The 18753-nt window shown below is 35.6% G+C and overlaps 1 protein-coding gene across 1 annotated transcript; it reads right to left on the bottom strand.

The window, feature by feature from the left end:
• Window positions 1-13304: 13304 nt before the first annotated feature.
• Window positions 13305-16104, bottom strand: LOC112288075 (uncharacterized). The gene has a single exon (XM_024536059.3). The coding sequence runs from the start codon at window positions 15371-15373 to the stop codon at window positions 13742-13744; it is 1632 nt and encodes a 543-aa protein (XP_024391827.1). The 5' UTR covers window positions 15374-16104; the 3' UTR covers window positions 13305-13741.
• Between the last annotated feature and the right edge of the window lie 2649 nt (window positions 16105-18753).

The raw sequence follows: 18753 nt of genomic DNA, 5'->3' as shown, positions 1-18753 counted from the left end.
ACTTGTTTTATGTTTTGGATTGTATTTTTTAATTGTTTTACATTTAACATGAAATATCTTTAAATTATTACAACTACAAACTAGAAATAAAAAGTAGAAATATATAAATATAGCCAAGAGAATTTGGAGTTTGTGTGCATTTTTCTTGTGAAAATTTTGTCTTTAATTGTATTGGGCAAGCCTTAGATTTCAAGAAAATCCTACTTAATGAATACCTTCCCAATGCCTTCAACCAAGTTCAAACATTTTAGTCTTGAGAGATACAAGTGCATCTATTTGGTCTTTTGAACACAACTTAATAACAAGATGATTTGCCGAATTTGATCCCCTAAAGACCTCTTTTACACCAAAGGAGAAACCTTGTTGTGTTGGAACACTCCAGCCCTAAGTTCACATAACACTCACTAGACATGTAACCCACTTTGCCAAAATGAATGCTCCCCCACCCCCCATCTTCTCCTTAACTCACACATACAATTTCTTAGTAACAGCAAAGAAGAAAACTCTATTTGCATTTTAAAAGAGAAACAAACAAATGCACGCAAAGAAATAAACAAAGACCACACTCCTTTGCATCCATAGCCACACCCTAAAATTGACTTTGACAACTTCACCAAATTGCTTTGGGATTTATATCCCCTTGTGATCCTTTTTATGATCTTCATTTTTGCTGCTTTGAGATTGAGCTTGGCATGGAGGGTATTTGAGATGAGGAAGGAGTGTAGAAGTGTCATCCATGATATATGACTGGTCAAAAAAGAAAATAAATAAATATACAAGTGAGAATTGTGCAGAGGCAGCTGGTGGAATTAATTTTTGTGAAAGAATTGTTTTTCCTAGTTTGTGAGGGCTTTCTTTGCAATGCATATTTTTGTTTCTTGCCATGTGGTGGTTGCTTGAGTTCAATCAAATTTCTTATGTAGAATGATGATTTTGGAGTAGGAAACATTGTCCTGGCTCAACTCAATTGCATCACTTAACTTTCGTGCACTTAACTTACTACATGAATATATTTTTACAAATTAAAACCAACATTTGGGTTTAGGAATATTTTTCACTTCAAAAACATTATTTTCATGAAGTACAATAAATACTTTCAAACTTACAAGAGATATTTTGTGAAAAAAAAAAAAAAAAAAAAAAAAAAGAGAGAAAGAAAGTTTGCATGTAAAAGGTTCTTCTAGTAACATTTTATTTCATCATATCCATGCATCTCTTGCACAATTTGACAAATAATAACATTAGTTGATATTATAAGGTGTATTCAAAAGAAATTAAAAAAATTAAGTATTTTGGAATTTAATGACCACTTTGTATGTGTTAGTTTTTTTTTTTTTTTTTTTTTTTTCCTTAATAAGGAGAAAATAAACTTTATTTTTAGCAAAATGGGAATGTTTTGTAGATACTTATTATATTTTTTTAATTACATGATATTACAATATGAGATTATTAAATTTGAAAGAAAAAGATGAGTGTTAGAGATAAATTGGCTTGTAAAGAATCAATAAACAATCTGATAGATGTATTTTATGTAAAGCAGGTAAACAGAAAGAGAGTACTATAAGATACACTATAAGAATGTAAGAAGTTGATTGTATAAGCTATTGGCATACTAGTTTTGATTTTTTTTTTTTAAAAAAAAATCGTTATAGTTACTTTGTTATATATATATATATATATATATATACATATAATTCATCTTGAAATGATATATAATTTTTTTGGTATTTTAATTGATTACTTATAATATAGATGACTCTTTAATCCCTTCTAGCATTGCATTAACATTCATAAAAAATAAAAATAAAAAAAAATCATAACTTTCAACCACAATATACACAAATATTAGTAATGATATTTAATAATATATATATTTTTTAGTTAAATGACTAATTTTTTACATCTTTTTAAGCGTGAAGAGAGAAACCAAAGACCTAACTTCAAAAAGCATAACAGAGTGATGCATCATAAAATTATTGAGAGCATTAAATATAGCCAGCACTCTATATGATATTTACTATAGTCTATAGTAAATACTATAGCTACAATATTTGGATTGAAGTAGGGAGGAATTGTTTATCCTCTTTACTTCTCCTCTTGTATATGTGATACAACCAGATCAATAGACTTCTGTGAAAAACTCTCTTGTGTGTGTGTGTGTGTATTACTTACTACTACTCTTCTGTGTGTATATATATTACTTACCACTATTCTTGTGTGTGTATATTACTTACTACTATTCTTATGCGTGTGTGTGTGTATTACTTATTACTACTCTTGTGTGTGTATATATATATATATATATATATATATTACTTACTACTACTCTTGTGTGTGGGTATATATATATATATATATATATATATATATATTACTTACTACTACTCTTGTGTGTGGATATATATATATATATATATATATATATATATATTACTTACTACTACTCTTGTGTGTGGATATATATATATATATATATATATATATATATTACTTACTACTACTCTTGGGTGTATATGTATTACTTACTACTACTCTTGTATCTTTCTAAACATTCTCAACATGTCATTTATACAACTCTCTTTTACATACTATGACGATTTTTTTATTCTAGACTTGACTCTTCAAACTTATTGCTACTCCTGCTCCTTGTTTGACTCACAATCTTACTGCACTTCTTCTTGGTCCCTCACATACTAGCTGCTTGCTTAGAGCACTTGATCCACTCTCTGCATTGCTTGCTTAAAATACTTGCTCCAACCTAGCTTCCCTACTAAGCCTCACAAACTATTGCCAAACAGCCGCCAAACTACTACCAAACATTAGTTGCTGCTTCCTACCGACCCTCCCTTTGACTGCCGCTGCTGCTGACCGCCAATTGCTACTCACCCTATTGCTAATGCTACTGCTATCTTGCTACTATTCTACTGCCACAATCCACAACCCTATTAAAAAAATAATAATAATAAATAAAAATTAATTAATTAATATTTTTGACTTCAAATTCAAGTTTATCATTTTATTTGACTTTATATTTTAAGGTACCTTTTATTCAAATTTTACTACTTGATCTTATATTTTCTTTACAGATTTATTTATAATGAGTGCTTCAACTTCTTCAATTATTTCTACTATGGTTTCAACTATTTTTAGTATATCCTAATATTTTTAAGCTCTTTTATTTCTACCATTGATTGTAGATGGAAATAATTATCTATTATGGACAAAAATGGCAAAAGAAAATTTATTTGCAAAACAACTTTTGCATGCCATTATATTTGAAGAATCTCTTACAATAATTATTTCTATTTTTCTTGCTATCCATTGGAAAGCACTTCTTCTTCTTCTTCATCATCTTGTACTTGCATTACAACATCAATATTTGAAAATGGAAGATCCTGTAGAATTTTGGAAGAATCTTTAATCTAAGTTTAATCATCAAAAGACCATTTTCCTTCTACATGCATATCATAATTGGACACATTTATGTATTTTGGATTTTTTAAATTTAAATGCTTTCAATAGTGAAATATATAGTATTATCTGAAAATTACGATTATGTGGACAAAGCATCTCTGAAGAAGAAATGATTGAGAAAACTCTCTCTACATTTCGTCTTGTATCTGTTGTGCTTGTACAACAATACATGAACATGAAATTTCAGAGTCATTCTGATCTCATGTCCTATCTATTTCTTGCAGAGAAGCAAAATGAGCTACTCTTGTGCAATGCAGAAGCTTATCCTATTAGAACCATAGTTCCAGAATCTCATGCACTTAATATTTCAAAGTCTAAAAAAAAATTATATAAACATGGAAAACGTGCTCATAAGCATCAGGGCAGTCGTACTCATGACCATTTCTACCTATATCAAAAGAATAAATATTATACTATTAATTATAATAAAAAAAAATTAGAGATGTGTTCTTGCCATAAGTGTGGAATGATTGGATATTTAGTACATGGATGCCATATTTTAGAATATTCTATTAGAATATTTTATTAAAATATTTTAAGAAAATAAAAAACTATAAGTTGAGCCTCGCGAAGTTCATACCATAGATGCGTCAATGGATTCAATTGGTGTTGATGACTTAGAGGCTTATATGAATGATAAAACCTCTAATGATGAATCAAATGATGCACTCATTGATTCTGCAACAATACATACTATCTTGTGGGATAGACGATTTTTTATTGAAAAATCTTCAACTTGGCAAACTAAAAATATGATGACCATGGCTGGAACAAATGTATTTTATTTCCAAGAGGGCACAACGATGGTAAAATTATTTGTGGGTTCCATCATAAAATATAAATATGTGATATTTGCACCTTCAGCACCTTGGAGTCTGATCAACTACTGAAATGTGCATATCAATGGTTATCACGTCTCAACCTCCATTTTAAATTAAAAAAAAAAAAAAAATTGGTTCTTGTGAAGAACCATAAAGTTGTTGAAAAGGCTTTTACTACAGAAAATGGTTTATACCGAATTATGATTTGGCCTTCTATTATATTTAATTTTTTATCATTTATCACAGAGAGTCGTGTTTCTCTCTAGCATAGACAATTGGAACATCTAGGATCTACATTATTTAGAAAGATCATTCCACGTATAACTGGGCACAATTTAAAGCCTATAGATGTAGACTCTATGGAATTATATTGTGCATGCGTGTAAGGTAAGATGATTACTCGGCCTTCAATTTGGAAACTCCCACAAGAATTACTACCAATGCTTGAAAGATTGCATGGTGATATTTGTGGTCCTATTAATCCAATATTAGGACCATTTCGTTATTTTTTTGTCCTTATTGATGCATCACATAAAAAATCACATGTTTCTTTATTATCAACTCGAAACATGGTGTTTGCTAATCTTATATCTATGCTTATTTATTTTTAGGCATATTTTCTTGATTATCCTATAAAAATATTGCATATGGATAATGCCAAAGAATTTGCATCAAAGTCTTTTGAAGACTATTATATTGCAACATGAATTGAGTTGACATATTATATTCCATATGAACATGCTCAAAATGGACTTGTAGAGTCATTTATAAATCGTATACAATTTATTACCTGGCCACTCTTTCTTCATGCAAATTTATTTACATCTATGTGAAATCATGCAATTTTACATGCTGTTGCATTAATATGCCTCCGTCATTCTTCTCTTGAAATTGTTTCATTACATGAGCTTATTTTAGGTCATATTTCAAATATATCTCACTTACAAGTATTTGGTTGCCATGCTTGGATTCTGGTACCAAAACCTCAACGGCATACCATTGGAGCTTATCAACAAAAAAGTATATATGTTGGTTTTGATTCACCAAGCATTATTTATATTGTTGATCCATCAATTGGCACATTATTACGTACACGTTTGTAAAATTGCCATTTTGAAGAGAATGTATTTTCATCTCTTCAATGAGGAGTATCCAATCAACAAAGAAGTAAAGTACTTATATTTGAAGTATTAGAAACACTTACAATGAATCCTGATGCTAAGACATCTTTGGTTGAAACTGAAGTTGCTAAGATTTTGCATCTAAAATGGATTTCAAATGAAACACGTAATGGCTTCAATGATGTACCTAGAATTACAAGAGTTCCTATTAATGAAGTTCAAAATGCTCCTACTTAAATTGCAGTGCCACTGACTATAATACCTCAAGTTATAACAACAACAACTAAAAGAACTCTTGGACCACATAGGCAACCACGTAAGAAGAAAGTTATAATATTGACTAATCATGATATTATTTCTCAAGAAATTGCGACTCATCCTAGAAGACTATGAATTCATGATGATATATTTATGTATAATGTACCTTCAATTCCTGTAAAAAATAATCTTGGAATTGGAAGGAATAAGAAAAAATTGAATAAAGAATTATCTATTTTGTATTATACTACTAACAATATTTGGGACAGACCATCTATTATGGTAGATGAATCATTTGCATGTATGATTATAGAAGCCCTTTCTTATGAGGAAGACAATCCTGAACCTCAAACCATCGAAGAAGCGATGTATTGCTCTAATTGGTCAAAATGAAAAACTGTTATTGAGGAGGAGTATATCTCTTTGCGTAAGAAGAAAGTCTTTGGTCCAATTGCAAACACTCTTACATCTTATCCTGTGGAATATAAGATGGTATTAATATATAAGCAAGATGCTCAGGGTCAAATAACCTGCTATAAAGCTTGTCTTGTTGCTTAAGGATTTACTCAACAATTTGGCATTGATTATAAATCTATATATTCTCTAGTCATGGATTCAATTATATTTCGATATATTATTGGAATGGCAGTTCATGCCACCCTTGTGATGTATTTGATGGATGTAGTAACTGCATATCTATATGGTTCTGTTGATACAAATATTTATATAAAAGTTTCATCTGGCTTAGAAATAGGAACTCTAAATGGACATGCTCCAAAATAATATCATGGTATTATATTATGTAAGATCTTATATGATTTAAAACAATTCAGATACATGTGGTATCAATGTCTTTAAGATTATTTAATTACACATAAGTTTATAAGTGATCCATTAATTCCTTATTTATTTTTCAAATGAGATAAAATTGGTTTTGTGATCATTGTTGTATATATTAATGATCTTAACTTAGTAGGAACTACATTTGTATATGTTGCAGCTACTAACCTACTTATATATGAATTTGAAATAAAAATTCTAGGAAAAATAACTTTCTACATTGGTCTTCAAATTATGCATCTCACAGATGGTAGCATTTTTTTCTACGAAGTAATATATATTAGACAAATCTTATAGAGATTCAATATAATTGATGCTTATCCATTGTCCACACCAATGGTTGGACGTGGTCATGATGGTCATGATCCATACCATCCATGCAATGAAGAAGAGGGAATATTGAGAGATCAATATCCATATCTCGCAGGAGTTGGAACACTTTTATATTTGGCTACATCTACAAGACTAGATATTGTATTTACAATTAGTATTCTTATAAGACATAGTACACGTCCAACTTTAGGATATTGAAATGACATCAAACATTTATTACTTTATTTAAAAGGTACTAAAGACTTGAAATTATACTACACATAATCTTCAAATCTAAAATTAGTTGGATATTGTGATGCGAGATATAAATCTGATATTGCAACAGCTAAAGCTCGAATAGGATATATATTTTTAAAACATGGAGCTGTAATATCATGGAAATCAATGAAACAAACAATAACTGCAACTTCATCCAACTATGCAAAAATTATTGCCTTATATGAAGCATCTCAAGAATGTATTTGGTTGCAAACAATTGATAAATTCATTCAAATAACTTGTGGATTTTTATATGATGATTCTTCAACTATCTTACATAAAGACAATAGTGCTTGTATTGCACAGATGCAAGTTGGTTTCATTAAAGAAGACATGACAAAGCATATTTATTCAAAGTATTTTAGTTATATCCATGATTTGATTATTGATGAAGCACTTATAATTTAAAAAATTAAATTTACAAATAACCTTGCTAATCTCTTCACCAAAGCTCTTCCATTGTGCAACCATTGTTAACTTATTTATGGCATTGATATGCAGTGACTTGCTTTTCTTGAATAAGAAAGTTAATGAACTCTTTAAATAATTAAGAAAAATGATGTTGTACTCTTTTTCCTTCATCTATAGTTTTGCCCTTAAGTACAATAAGGTTTTCCTAGATAAGATTTTAATGAGGCAATAATTATTCATCTTGCGAGATTACAAAAAAGTGTAGATCATAATTCTATACAAATTTTATATTATGTAAATATTATGATGAACAAGGAGGAGTGTTGAGAGCATTAAATGTAGCCGGTGCACTCCATAATATTTATTGTAGTCTACAATAAATACTATAACTATAGTATTTGGAATGTAGTGGAGAGGAACTATTTATCCTCTTCCCTTCTTCTCTTGTATATATGACACAACCAGATCAATAGACTTGTGAGAGAAATTCTATTGTGTGTGTGTGTATTACTTACTACTACTCTTGTGTCTTTCTAAACATTCTCAACAAAAATCACCTTATTGTTTTGGTAGAAACACAGTAACAACAAATTGAGGAAAGACTCATAACTTTAGAATATAAATAAAACAAATCAAAACAAAACAAAGGGTGCTTAAAACAAAAGGATATATATATATATATATATATATATTTCTGTGAAATTTCATATATTGTTTTTCCAGGAATATTTTTCATTTCAAGGAATTCCCTTCTATTATTTACAAAAACATTATATTATTTTCGAGACTCAACTAACAAATTGTGATTATTACCACAGTCGATGCAGGAAATAAATAAACAAAATAAAATAAAATAAATCTATAGCCAATATAAAGACTTATTTATGTTTCTTTGATTGTTTCTAAAAAGAAACGCACCCTCACATCTCCATATTCATTCATTCATTCATGCATTCAATTCTATGCTGGTACATATTCATGTCAAAAATAAGACGAAAGTTTGACGTCACGTTAACCCCTTCTTCAGCCATTCATCCTTCATTCATTCATTCATTCATAGGTGGGGGTTATCAAACCCCTCCAAGTCCATGTTTACTTACCCCTGCAATAAATAAAGGCACTAACATTGTCCGGCTTCGTATTAAAACCCAGTGTAGACCTCTCTCATCAATGTTTCAAAACCATTACTACTACTTCTGCAGCCTCTTGCACCCAATCTGGCCTCTTGATGGACGTCGCTCGCAGGATGCATGCACCACGCTTCACATTCAACAAACAAACAACCAAACAAACACACACACACCCACACAAAAGCAAACATGCAAACATCGATGGGTGGGTGGGTGAGTGAGTGAGTGAGTGAATGAGTGTTGTAGTTTTGAGTTGTTTGCAGTGCCTTTCTTTCTTTGCGCATGTGGGATTCGCAATAAAGCGGGCTGAGACGTGTGTATGTATGCCTGAGTCAATTCTTTCCTCCTGCACACAATTCCCCTCACAATGACAAACCAGTCTTCAACCGGCTTCGAAGTGGTGTGCTCGGTACCTGGTAAGCATAGTAAGCATGAATCACATATGCTTTGAATCAAGTGTCTACGATGAAAGGGTGTGCGGTGGTGGTGGTGGTAGAGATGGTGGGAGGCTTGAGAGTTGGCGTGAACAAGTGCATCGTCAATTTGGCACAAGAGATCACATTTTGTGATGTTTCAAATTTGATTGCTGTGAAAAAGGATTCGTTGGGATTTGTGGATTCTGAAAAGCACCTCGTGCAGATGTTTTTTTGGACGCATTTGTGTTCGAATCTGTTCGTTTCTGCATTCCTCCGGCACACTGTGTGTCTCTCCACATCAATTAATTCCATGACTTTTGTTTGGTGAATCTTAGCATCTATGGAGTTGAAAACTTCATGGAACTCCGGGAACAATGCTGTTGGATTCGCCGCATTGGACTTGAAGATGATGAGGGTGAAACCAGCAGCAAAGGTTGAAAATCCCAGTCTTTCAGTTTCTGACGAGTGCCGAGAGTTCACATGTTAGTTTAGTAAGATTTTTTTTTTTTTTTTTTTTTTTTTATCTATTACGATTATTATTATATATAAAGAAAGCCATGTAAGTTTCTATTTGCTTCCTAATTTTTTTGTTTTAAAGTTTTTAGCAATTTTGACATTTATTAGTATTTTGGTTGATTTTAATTTGGATTTTTTCTACAAACATAGGTATGAAGACATTGTCTACACCTTTTAATGGAATTAAAATTTTGATTATCCTAGATATGGTAAGTAGCTTATAAGGTAGATTCATACACATAAAATGCACATTACTACAAGATTTTGTAGCCAAATATGATAAATAAGATCAAAACATAGTCAAAATATTGTTTTCTAGTAATAGTGTGTTGGAAGTCTTAGTGATTATAATTTAAGTACTTAATGTAGATTTCTTTAATTTTTATTATTTTAGAATATTATTATAATATCTTTTAATATGACCTAAAAATAGATTCTTTGGCCATTAATATCTTTAAAAATATTAAATTATTACATTGTATAAAATTTCAAATCTTCAATTAAATATAGAATTTGTAGAAAATAATATAAAGAATTTTATTTCAGTGTTTTAAGATAAAAAATAAAAAATTATATTTATTGAAACAAAGAAATTTTAAATAAAAATAAAAATAAAAATAAAATAACTTCTACATTTTGTTGATTTTTTTATAAAAAAAAAAAAAAAAAAAAAATACTAAAATTCTACTTATTTCTTTTCTACTTGTTTCTTTTCTACTTAAATTCTACTTGTTTCTTTTCTCTTCTAAATATTCTACAATTATTTTATACAATCTTTTCAGTTAGTTTTATTTTTAAAATGATTTTAAGGCTAATTTATAGATTATTGAAAAATAAAAAATATTAATTCATTATAAATATTTGAAAAAATTATACAAAAGTCATGGATTCTACCATTTTAGTAGAAAAAATCCTATGAAGTCTACATAGATTTTAATTCTATTTCTAATTCTTTTTTTAAAATATATTTAAGCTATAATTATACTTAAAAGAATTTTTTATATTAAATTTATATTTTACTTAAGGTTTAAGGTAATTTTTTATTAGAATCTATGATACTTAAACATATCCAAACCATTTGTAAAACAAGAAAAAATATTTTGACTAATTTGACTATAAATTTGTAATGATATTTAGTTGTATTTGAACCATAAATCAAAGCTTTTTCCTAAGTTCATATTGTAGCATCTTTCAATTAGATTTAAATTATATAATTACTTATAATAGTATAATTTGTTCTGACATGAATAAGTTAGTACATGAATCCAACCCTGATGCATATTTTGCCTCTTCTAATTGAACTTTTATTTGACATATCCAATGCAACTTTTGCTATTCAATATTAGACTATCTTGGACAAAATACAATCAACATTTGCTAACCAATTAGATAGTTTCTTGTGTTCTTAGAACACAATCAATTCACAATAAGAGGTTTCAAACATGTCACTTTTGCAAAACCAAATAATTGAGTTTCAACACTTTATATTTTCAAAATCACTCAAAATGTCACCATTCAAACTTTATTATCCTTGATATTACTCCCTAATTCAAACTTTATTACTCCCTTGGTTTGGAGTCAAAGAGAGAAGAGAGGTTTGGAGTCAAAGAGAGAAGAGAACTGAGGCAAGTAAAGCAGTTTTTGATATTTGTTCCGCTCCTCTTTTGATATTTTGATTTCAAAATCACCTACCTCACAATGTGGGTGATTTGGTGAAGTACCAAGTGATATTTTGAAATATCATGAATTACTTTGAGCAAATATCACAGGTGAAATATCACCCAAAAAAACCATGTTTGAAACCCCATAATGTAATTCTAATGTTTGGTTGCAAGGATGCAAAAAAATGTCTTTATAGTTAAGACCTTTGACATTGTGACCAAGGCAAGTTAATGCAAACATTCACTGTGAAATGCAAATCACTGCAGTCTCTCCTCACACAAACAAACAGTTCTCACTTCATATAAGTAGACTCCAGCAGAGTAGTTCCAATCGGCATTTAAACCACAAACAACATGCCCATGCCTACACACTAATCAGCTCAAATTACCCAAATAAGTGAGACTCCCATTTGTAGAAACTACATCTCAAAAAGACTATCAGACGACTTACAAAATAGTTGACAGATTTGATACGTTTTCTCAATAAAAAGAGAGGGCTCAACTTGAATGGTCACAGTGTTGATTAATAAACAAAAATACATAAAGCATTAACCAAATGAAGTTATGGAGTTAAATCCACAGCAGCAGAGATGTAGATGCAGTACTTGCAGCAACAATCAAGTGATATCGAACTGACCATGCACGTGAGCATCTGTTAACTTGCTCTCTCCTGATTTTGTTTTCTGTTTTTCTTTCTTTTCATTTTCTTCTTTTGAGCCACATCAGGGATAAGTTAGAATCTGTGTGGTGAGTGTGTGTCTCTGTTGCTCAGTCGATGTCACCACGTGCCCAATGTGAAACTTTGCCTTACTCGGAGCAGAACTTCGTTCAGTACCTTATATATGAAAATTAACCATCTGATTTCACACCAGGATTCCACTGTATGATTCAGAGACTGGATAACTCAAATTAAAAATAAATAAAAAATAAAAATAAAAAGTCGGAGGTTGTGGGAGGGCTTTGATCATGAGAAAAAAAGCAACGCGCTTGCGCTAGGAAAATTTCCATGCAGGCTAGGCAAATTGATCTCTACGGCTGAAACGAAAAAGCAGACTCTGGTGAATATCTCACTAATGGCAATCACGATGGAAAGAATTTGGGGACAGATTAGAAGAGAAAAATTCGACAATGTCGCTCACCAAAGGCAACTTTTGAGAGCTAGTCCAAAACTTTGAAACATCGGTAACGAACCAGGGTCGAGCGGCCAGGCAACTAGCCCCGTCACGCATCGAAAAGGAAGAGGTAGCAGGGAGCGGTGTGCCTTCGGGGCTTTCCCGTCTAGATCGTCTTTACACCTACTGCTTCGAGTCTGCGCTGCCTGCTTTACCAGCTTTTCAATAATCCTAAGGGGTGCCGGATCCATAAAAAATCCTCTCCCCCCCCCCCCCCCCCCCCCCACACCTGTGACGCAATCATCCTCGCCATGCGGAGCAGTCAGGAATTCAGAGCGGGTAAGTTGAACGGTGAGAATGGCTGTTGATTTGCCTCGGGCGAAAGCGTCAGCGGAGATTCGGTGGAAAGGTGGTGCTCGAAATAGCGGAGAATTCTTGACGCGGACAGAACGAATTACAAAGTGGAAACATTGGCAAACCCTGTCGCTGATATCAGCCGAGCAAAAGTAATCTGCTTGTCAGAGGTTATACATGCACATTCTGTTGTAGGGTGACTGCTACCTTTCGCTTCACTGGATACGAGTGACATGTTGTGTCTGCTCACCGTGGCCTCGCATGCGACCATTTCTCTTGCATGGATGGAAAAGAATACTAGGCATGCGTATTGAACAAAAATGAAAATACTGCAGCAAGCAACTGCTATGCACATCCCTCAGTGACCTTGTCTTTTGCTCAAGCCGACCACCATTGCTTGTCACAAACGTTTCCACGAACAGTCACCGAAGTATCAAATGATTTTGCTCAATAACCATAAGAAGCGTGTTAAGATAAAAACATGCATAGAATATGTAGGCCAGGTTCTACTCGGAAAGAATCAATGCACATCCCAAACACTCCAGTTAATGAAAACATTAGCCGAGGCAACAAGTGCAATTGGACGTGACAAAAGTGTATTGTGAGGAAGGGGAGCGCTTTATTATCCGGCGTTTATGTTTCTCGTATCTATCGTACAACACAAAGGGGAGAGACTAGTAAGGTTGTGCCTTGACTCCCAATCTATAACATTCTTAAGCCTGGGCATGACTGCAAATGTGTACTCAACTCATGGGGATTTTAATTCTACACTACACAATCTAACCTGCTGATGCCTGGCAGACGGGAGGCAGTTTGCCTCAACCAACTCAGCAGGTAACGCTACAAAATTTGGTGGGGGACACGGGTCGACTGTGAATGTTCAAAAAACGGTGACGGGTAGCGACCTCCGGGAGGCTCCCACAGTGAATGTTACCTCATATCCCCCAGTTCTAGGACAATCAATCGCTAAGTTCCGCAAGGTTGAAAGAATTGGGAGGGAATGAATGTATGGGCAAGATTGCAACAGTCCAGGCGCTCAAGTGACAAGAATATCTGCGGCATTCAACCATTCGAGACTTTCGTTCTGATCAGAACCGAAAGCGAGGTCGCCAATGTCGCCCTCCAGAAATTCCAACCCGGCTGCGAAGTCCAGTCCCTCAGTGTTGGTGACATCCCCAGCAGGGAAGTCGAACAAGAAATCGTCGGATAAGAAGACTTCGCCAAGGTCGCAACAGCTCTCCACTTCCTTGTGGCAATTGGTCTCGTTGAGGCTGTCAGAAAGGTCGGACTCTGAGTCGGAAGAGTTTTCTGAGCTGCTCGCAAAGAAACTTTCGGTTACGGCGGCAACTTGCTTCGGAGTCATGTATTCCGGTGTCGAAAAACTGTCGGCCTCGCTTTTCACTGAGGCGTCGACATCGCTAGAAGATGGCTCGCAAGCCGTGAGGCTGGAGCATGGGGATCCTTCGGACTCGTCCAAGCTCAAGGAAGACGGCGAGCACATGAGATAACCACAGTCTTCGTTCAAATTGTCGAAAAGGATGTCTTCGCTCATGATGTCTTCCTCAATGGTGTCGCAGGAGCCGAACATTTCCATGTCCTCATCCTCGCCACGCGACACACACTGCTCTTCTACATCTCCAGCAATAATTCTTTCAACTTGCACAGAGCACATTGGCTTGGACACCGAATTCTTTGTCGAAGCCTGACGTTTGGTCGCTGGCTCCCTCACAACAGCCGATTCTTTCAAAGGTTCCTCCTTCTTAGCGCTTTTCTTCTGCGAGACATTAGACCCAGATGTGGTCGAGGTGTACTGCTCCACCTCGGCATCGGAGCTGAAATTCGTGTGAGCTTGCGGCCCCCGAATCTCCCGAGCAGCCCTGTCATACGCTTGCGCGGCCTGCTCCGCCGTATCATAAGTACCCAACCATAGCCGGACACCCTTAGAGGGATCCCGAATCTCGGCCGCCCACTTACCCCACGGTCTTTGTCTAACTCCTCTGTATTTGTGGGGCTTTCCGTCGGTGATTGCCGAGAATGAGGATGCCTTTGCTTGAGGCTTTGACCCCACTCGGGGTTTACTGGTAGACATTGAGACACTACGGGTCGCTTGCGAGGGCGCGACACTGCTTTTTGGAGTATTCACTGCAGTTACAGGTCGCTCGACAGCAGTAGCTAGCTTGGTCACCTTCTCCGTCGCTTTGGGAGCTTTCTTTTTAGATTGCCACGGTTTGTCATAAAAACTGGACGAGGCCAACATAGACTCGCTGTCAACTGGGCTGGCATAGCTGACGGAGCACTGCATTGCCTTCGCGATGAAGACGCTGTGGTAACTTGGGACCTCAGGTTCGTCAAGTTCGCTGTCTGACGACAGTTCGTCGGCAGCACCAAACTCGTTGGACATATGAATCTCCTGCACAAGTCTCCGTTGCGAATTTCGCAGAGAGCGGAAATTGTCTTCCTCATCGCTTGACGAATCAGTCGCGTCAGGGTCAGTGCAGATCACTCTCACTCTCTTCGGGCACTGTTTCGTCTTGATGTTTCTATTGAAACCTTCATCGTCAGACGAAGACGAAGAGTACTCCCGCTTCAGTGACTGTCCAGGCACCATTTTTAAACTCTTTCGCTTCAATGGAGAGGATGAAGACGCGTAAATGTCACTCCCTGGCATTTTTGTCTACTGTGATTGGATTCCTCTAAAACCCTCCGATTTCTGAATAGCAGGTCAACCTGCAATGTATCGTGCTTACCGCTACTTTCTTTATAAAAAAGAATCCTACTGCCTTGAACCCTCCTGGCTTACTGAGTAAAACTTTTACAGGTCTTAAACCCTCCGGTACAACTAGAGACGCAAAAGACTATAATTCCACCATGCACAGAAAGCTTCATTCTGGACCACCTCACGTCGCTGAAGTACTCAGTACTGATTTTACCTTCACCTACGATGACCAAAAATCTACAATCTTGCAGACACGTTTCCCTTTTCCACCCTCAACAGGTGGCTCCAGACACAAATCTAACAATGCTTTAAAAAATGCTCGGGTGATACGAGGTGTAGTGCCTCGCCGCTGAAAGTTCTTCGTGGTAGCTTAACTTTGCATTGCCAGAAAAAGGAAGAGAGATGACCAAAACTCTGCCGCTTAAAGCTGAGACTGCCACTGATGATACAACAACAACAACAACAACAACGAACCAAGCAGGCAGACAAGCTGAGGGGTAAAGACCGGGCAAGCAGGCAGGCAGGCAGGCAGGGCAGGGGAGTGGGAGCTTGGTAGTGATGATGAGGAAGACGTAGTGAGGGTGTGGCGGCTAGTCTTTCCGTGCTATATATGTAATGAGCACAACCGAGGGAGTGAGGAGAGCAGGAGTGACAATTTATGGAGCCAGCCTCAGGCTTCGCTTACACCCCCCCCCCCCCCCTCATGTTTGTGTCCTTCCTTACAAGTCCAGGTGGCTATAAATATAGCTACCATTTCCACCCAGAAACAGATAACAATAATATCTATCTCAGTCGCAGCCACGCCCTCACTGCGGCAAACGATCAAGTTCGCACCCCCACTTCCTCCCCCAATGTAATTTTCATCGTTGCTTTTTTATTTTTTTCCTATTTTACTACTGATCATGGATTTGAGTTTGATTCGACGTGATTTGGTTTGGGATAGGATACTATTGTTTGTTCCGCCCTACCCCAATCTGTTATTGCAGCATGGAGAAGAGTAGAGGTGGGAATGGGGTTGCAGAATTAGAAGGTTCAAAGGGGTCATATGGTGCCATTTCAGTGGGGTGTATTGTTCACCATGTAACACTGGTTAGAAAATGGGGAAAATAATAATAAAATAGAATTAACTTCTCTGTCTGTGTAATTTGTAATCATGATGAAGATGATGCTTTTTCGAGAAAAGAAAGGGAAAAGAAAAAGAGACATTTTCCTGTTGTTTGTTGGTAATTTCAGACACCTAATTTAGTGCTGTATGTGGAAGTTTGTACTGGAGACATGAAGATTTGAATAGAAATTGGCCAGTCTCAATTACACCTGGCATGGGTATGCAGTGGACTCTTTTTAATGTACTGAAGCATGGCATTTGAAAAGAATGAAAAAAGAAATGGTTCATCATGAGCCTACATGAGGATTTTTAAACTGCATCACATGCAACAAGGTCAAATTGTGTGCACTTTTCCCCCAGATTGGAGACTCTTTGGCCTGATTTTTAGGGTTCCTGAACTGGAGAATCATCCAAGACTTGGTCTTATTCTACATCCCCAATTATTCAAATATGGCTGCTTCACAAATTCAAATTTTTAACCATGAAGGGGGTTTATTATTGGAAGGGAAAAAGGATAGAGTGAGATTCAAATCCAGTGACTGGGGTGTAATTGACTCACATCTAACCTTTGTTTTTTTCTTTTTATTGCCTGTAGACTGTGTAAAAGCCAACCTTCAATGACACCCATCCAGTCCTGGCTCATACTTATTGCTAATCTACTACCCTACTACTATCAATTTTTTTGTTTTCTGACTGGAAGTGCTTATATTTTAATTCATGGAGACAGAGATTGACGCCTTTGTTGGAGTAACTTCTTACACAAGTCAAATCAGCCATATTGTCACATGTGGACACTGGTATCCCAAATCCCATAAACCTCTTAACTAGCACTAATGGAGATGCCCAAACTTTGTAGAAATCCCCATTCAAAAACTCACTTGAACTTCATTGTGTTTCACATTGGGATTTGGCAAGTGGCAACCTGAAAGTAGCCTGCCATTCAAGGTTGAAAGTATAACCCACTTCAATTCTCTCTACCCCAGTTCACAAGAGACTATGTTGACAACATTTTGACCAAGCATCAATATATATATATATATATATATATGTCTCATTTTTTTATTTTTATTTTATTTTGACCTAGGTGGATGTTAATTAAATGAATTTTGCACAGTTGCAAAACACAAGGAAAAATCATCACTCATCAGTATTGTTATGGTTGTATTTCCTTTAGTTTTGCCATCACAAATGAATCTTAAAAAAGAACCAAAAACTGCTGAAGTTGTCTGTGAATTTACAGCATATGTGTGTTGGTTCTTGCCAGGGGAGATCCTAAACAAAGTTTCAAATAAGTTGGCAAGATTCCTGCACTGCAAACGAGTATATCGAATCATTTTTATTTTTATTTTTTAAAAATTAAAAACTACAGGGATTTAAGGGTTTTGTGTAGTGATAATAAGAAGTTGGGATATGATTCTGTGGGTGGGTTATTCCAAAGCATAGTTAGGGGGCTACTATGGTTCAATTGGTATTGAATGCAGTTTTGCTTGTGGTTTTGTTGGCTTCATGGAGAAGAGAGATGCTTTTTAATTCTTACCAGAATTCAGGTAAAACTTGCATGGTCTGTACAGTAGATTATGTAATATGCTCTTCAGTATTGTACCCTGCCACCATCCTAACCCCCCACAATGCCAAGCATTGAAACCAGTGGATGGATTGAAGATAACAAAAGGAGGGGGGAGCTGCTGTCAAGGTTGGAAGATAATATCTCGCACAACAGAGCAGTTGCTGATCTGGCCAATAACTGAAGTAATTTATCATAAGGAAACAAACCAGAAAAATATCCAGAAAATGGGGGAAAAGAGGGAGGGGGAGAAGGAAAAGAAAGAAAAGGCGGCAGCAGTTAATCTGCCGGTCAAGTTTCGCCCCTAGAGTAGCTATAGTGAGTTGTTGGTGTCGAACACAAAAGATTACATTCTGTGGAGGAAGATCCAGGTGCGGAGGATCCAGGAGGTGGAGGGGCCAGTGCTCCTTATTCCGGGCATAAGAGTGCGGCTGTGGGGCGCGACGGAAGGAGAATGAGAGAGAGAGACAGAGTGGGGATTCACATGCTCTGTAATCTCACCGGAACTCTTGGTCGGTCCCTCACAGAGAAAGAGAGAGGGCCTCAAAAGGCGACTAGTGGCTCTTCTGTTGCACATCCATCGCTGCCAGTGGCGCGCTTGGTCTCGGCAAACTGAGGGGCTCCCCACTTGACACCGGCGACCATCGCCATTAATATGGCCTA

Source organism: Physcomitrium patens, chromosome 1 (assembly GCF_059467195.1).
Source record: "Physcomitrium patens ecotype Gransden chromosome 1, ASM5946719v1, whole genome shotgun sequence".
NCBI lineage: Eukaryota > Viridiplantae > Streptophyta > Bryopsida > Funariales > Funariaceae > Physcomitrium > Physcomitrium patens.
This window is presented reverse-complemented; position numbering and strand designations above follow the sequence as displayed.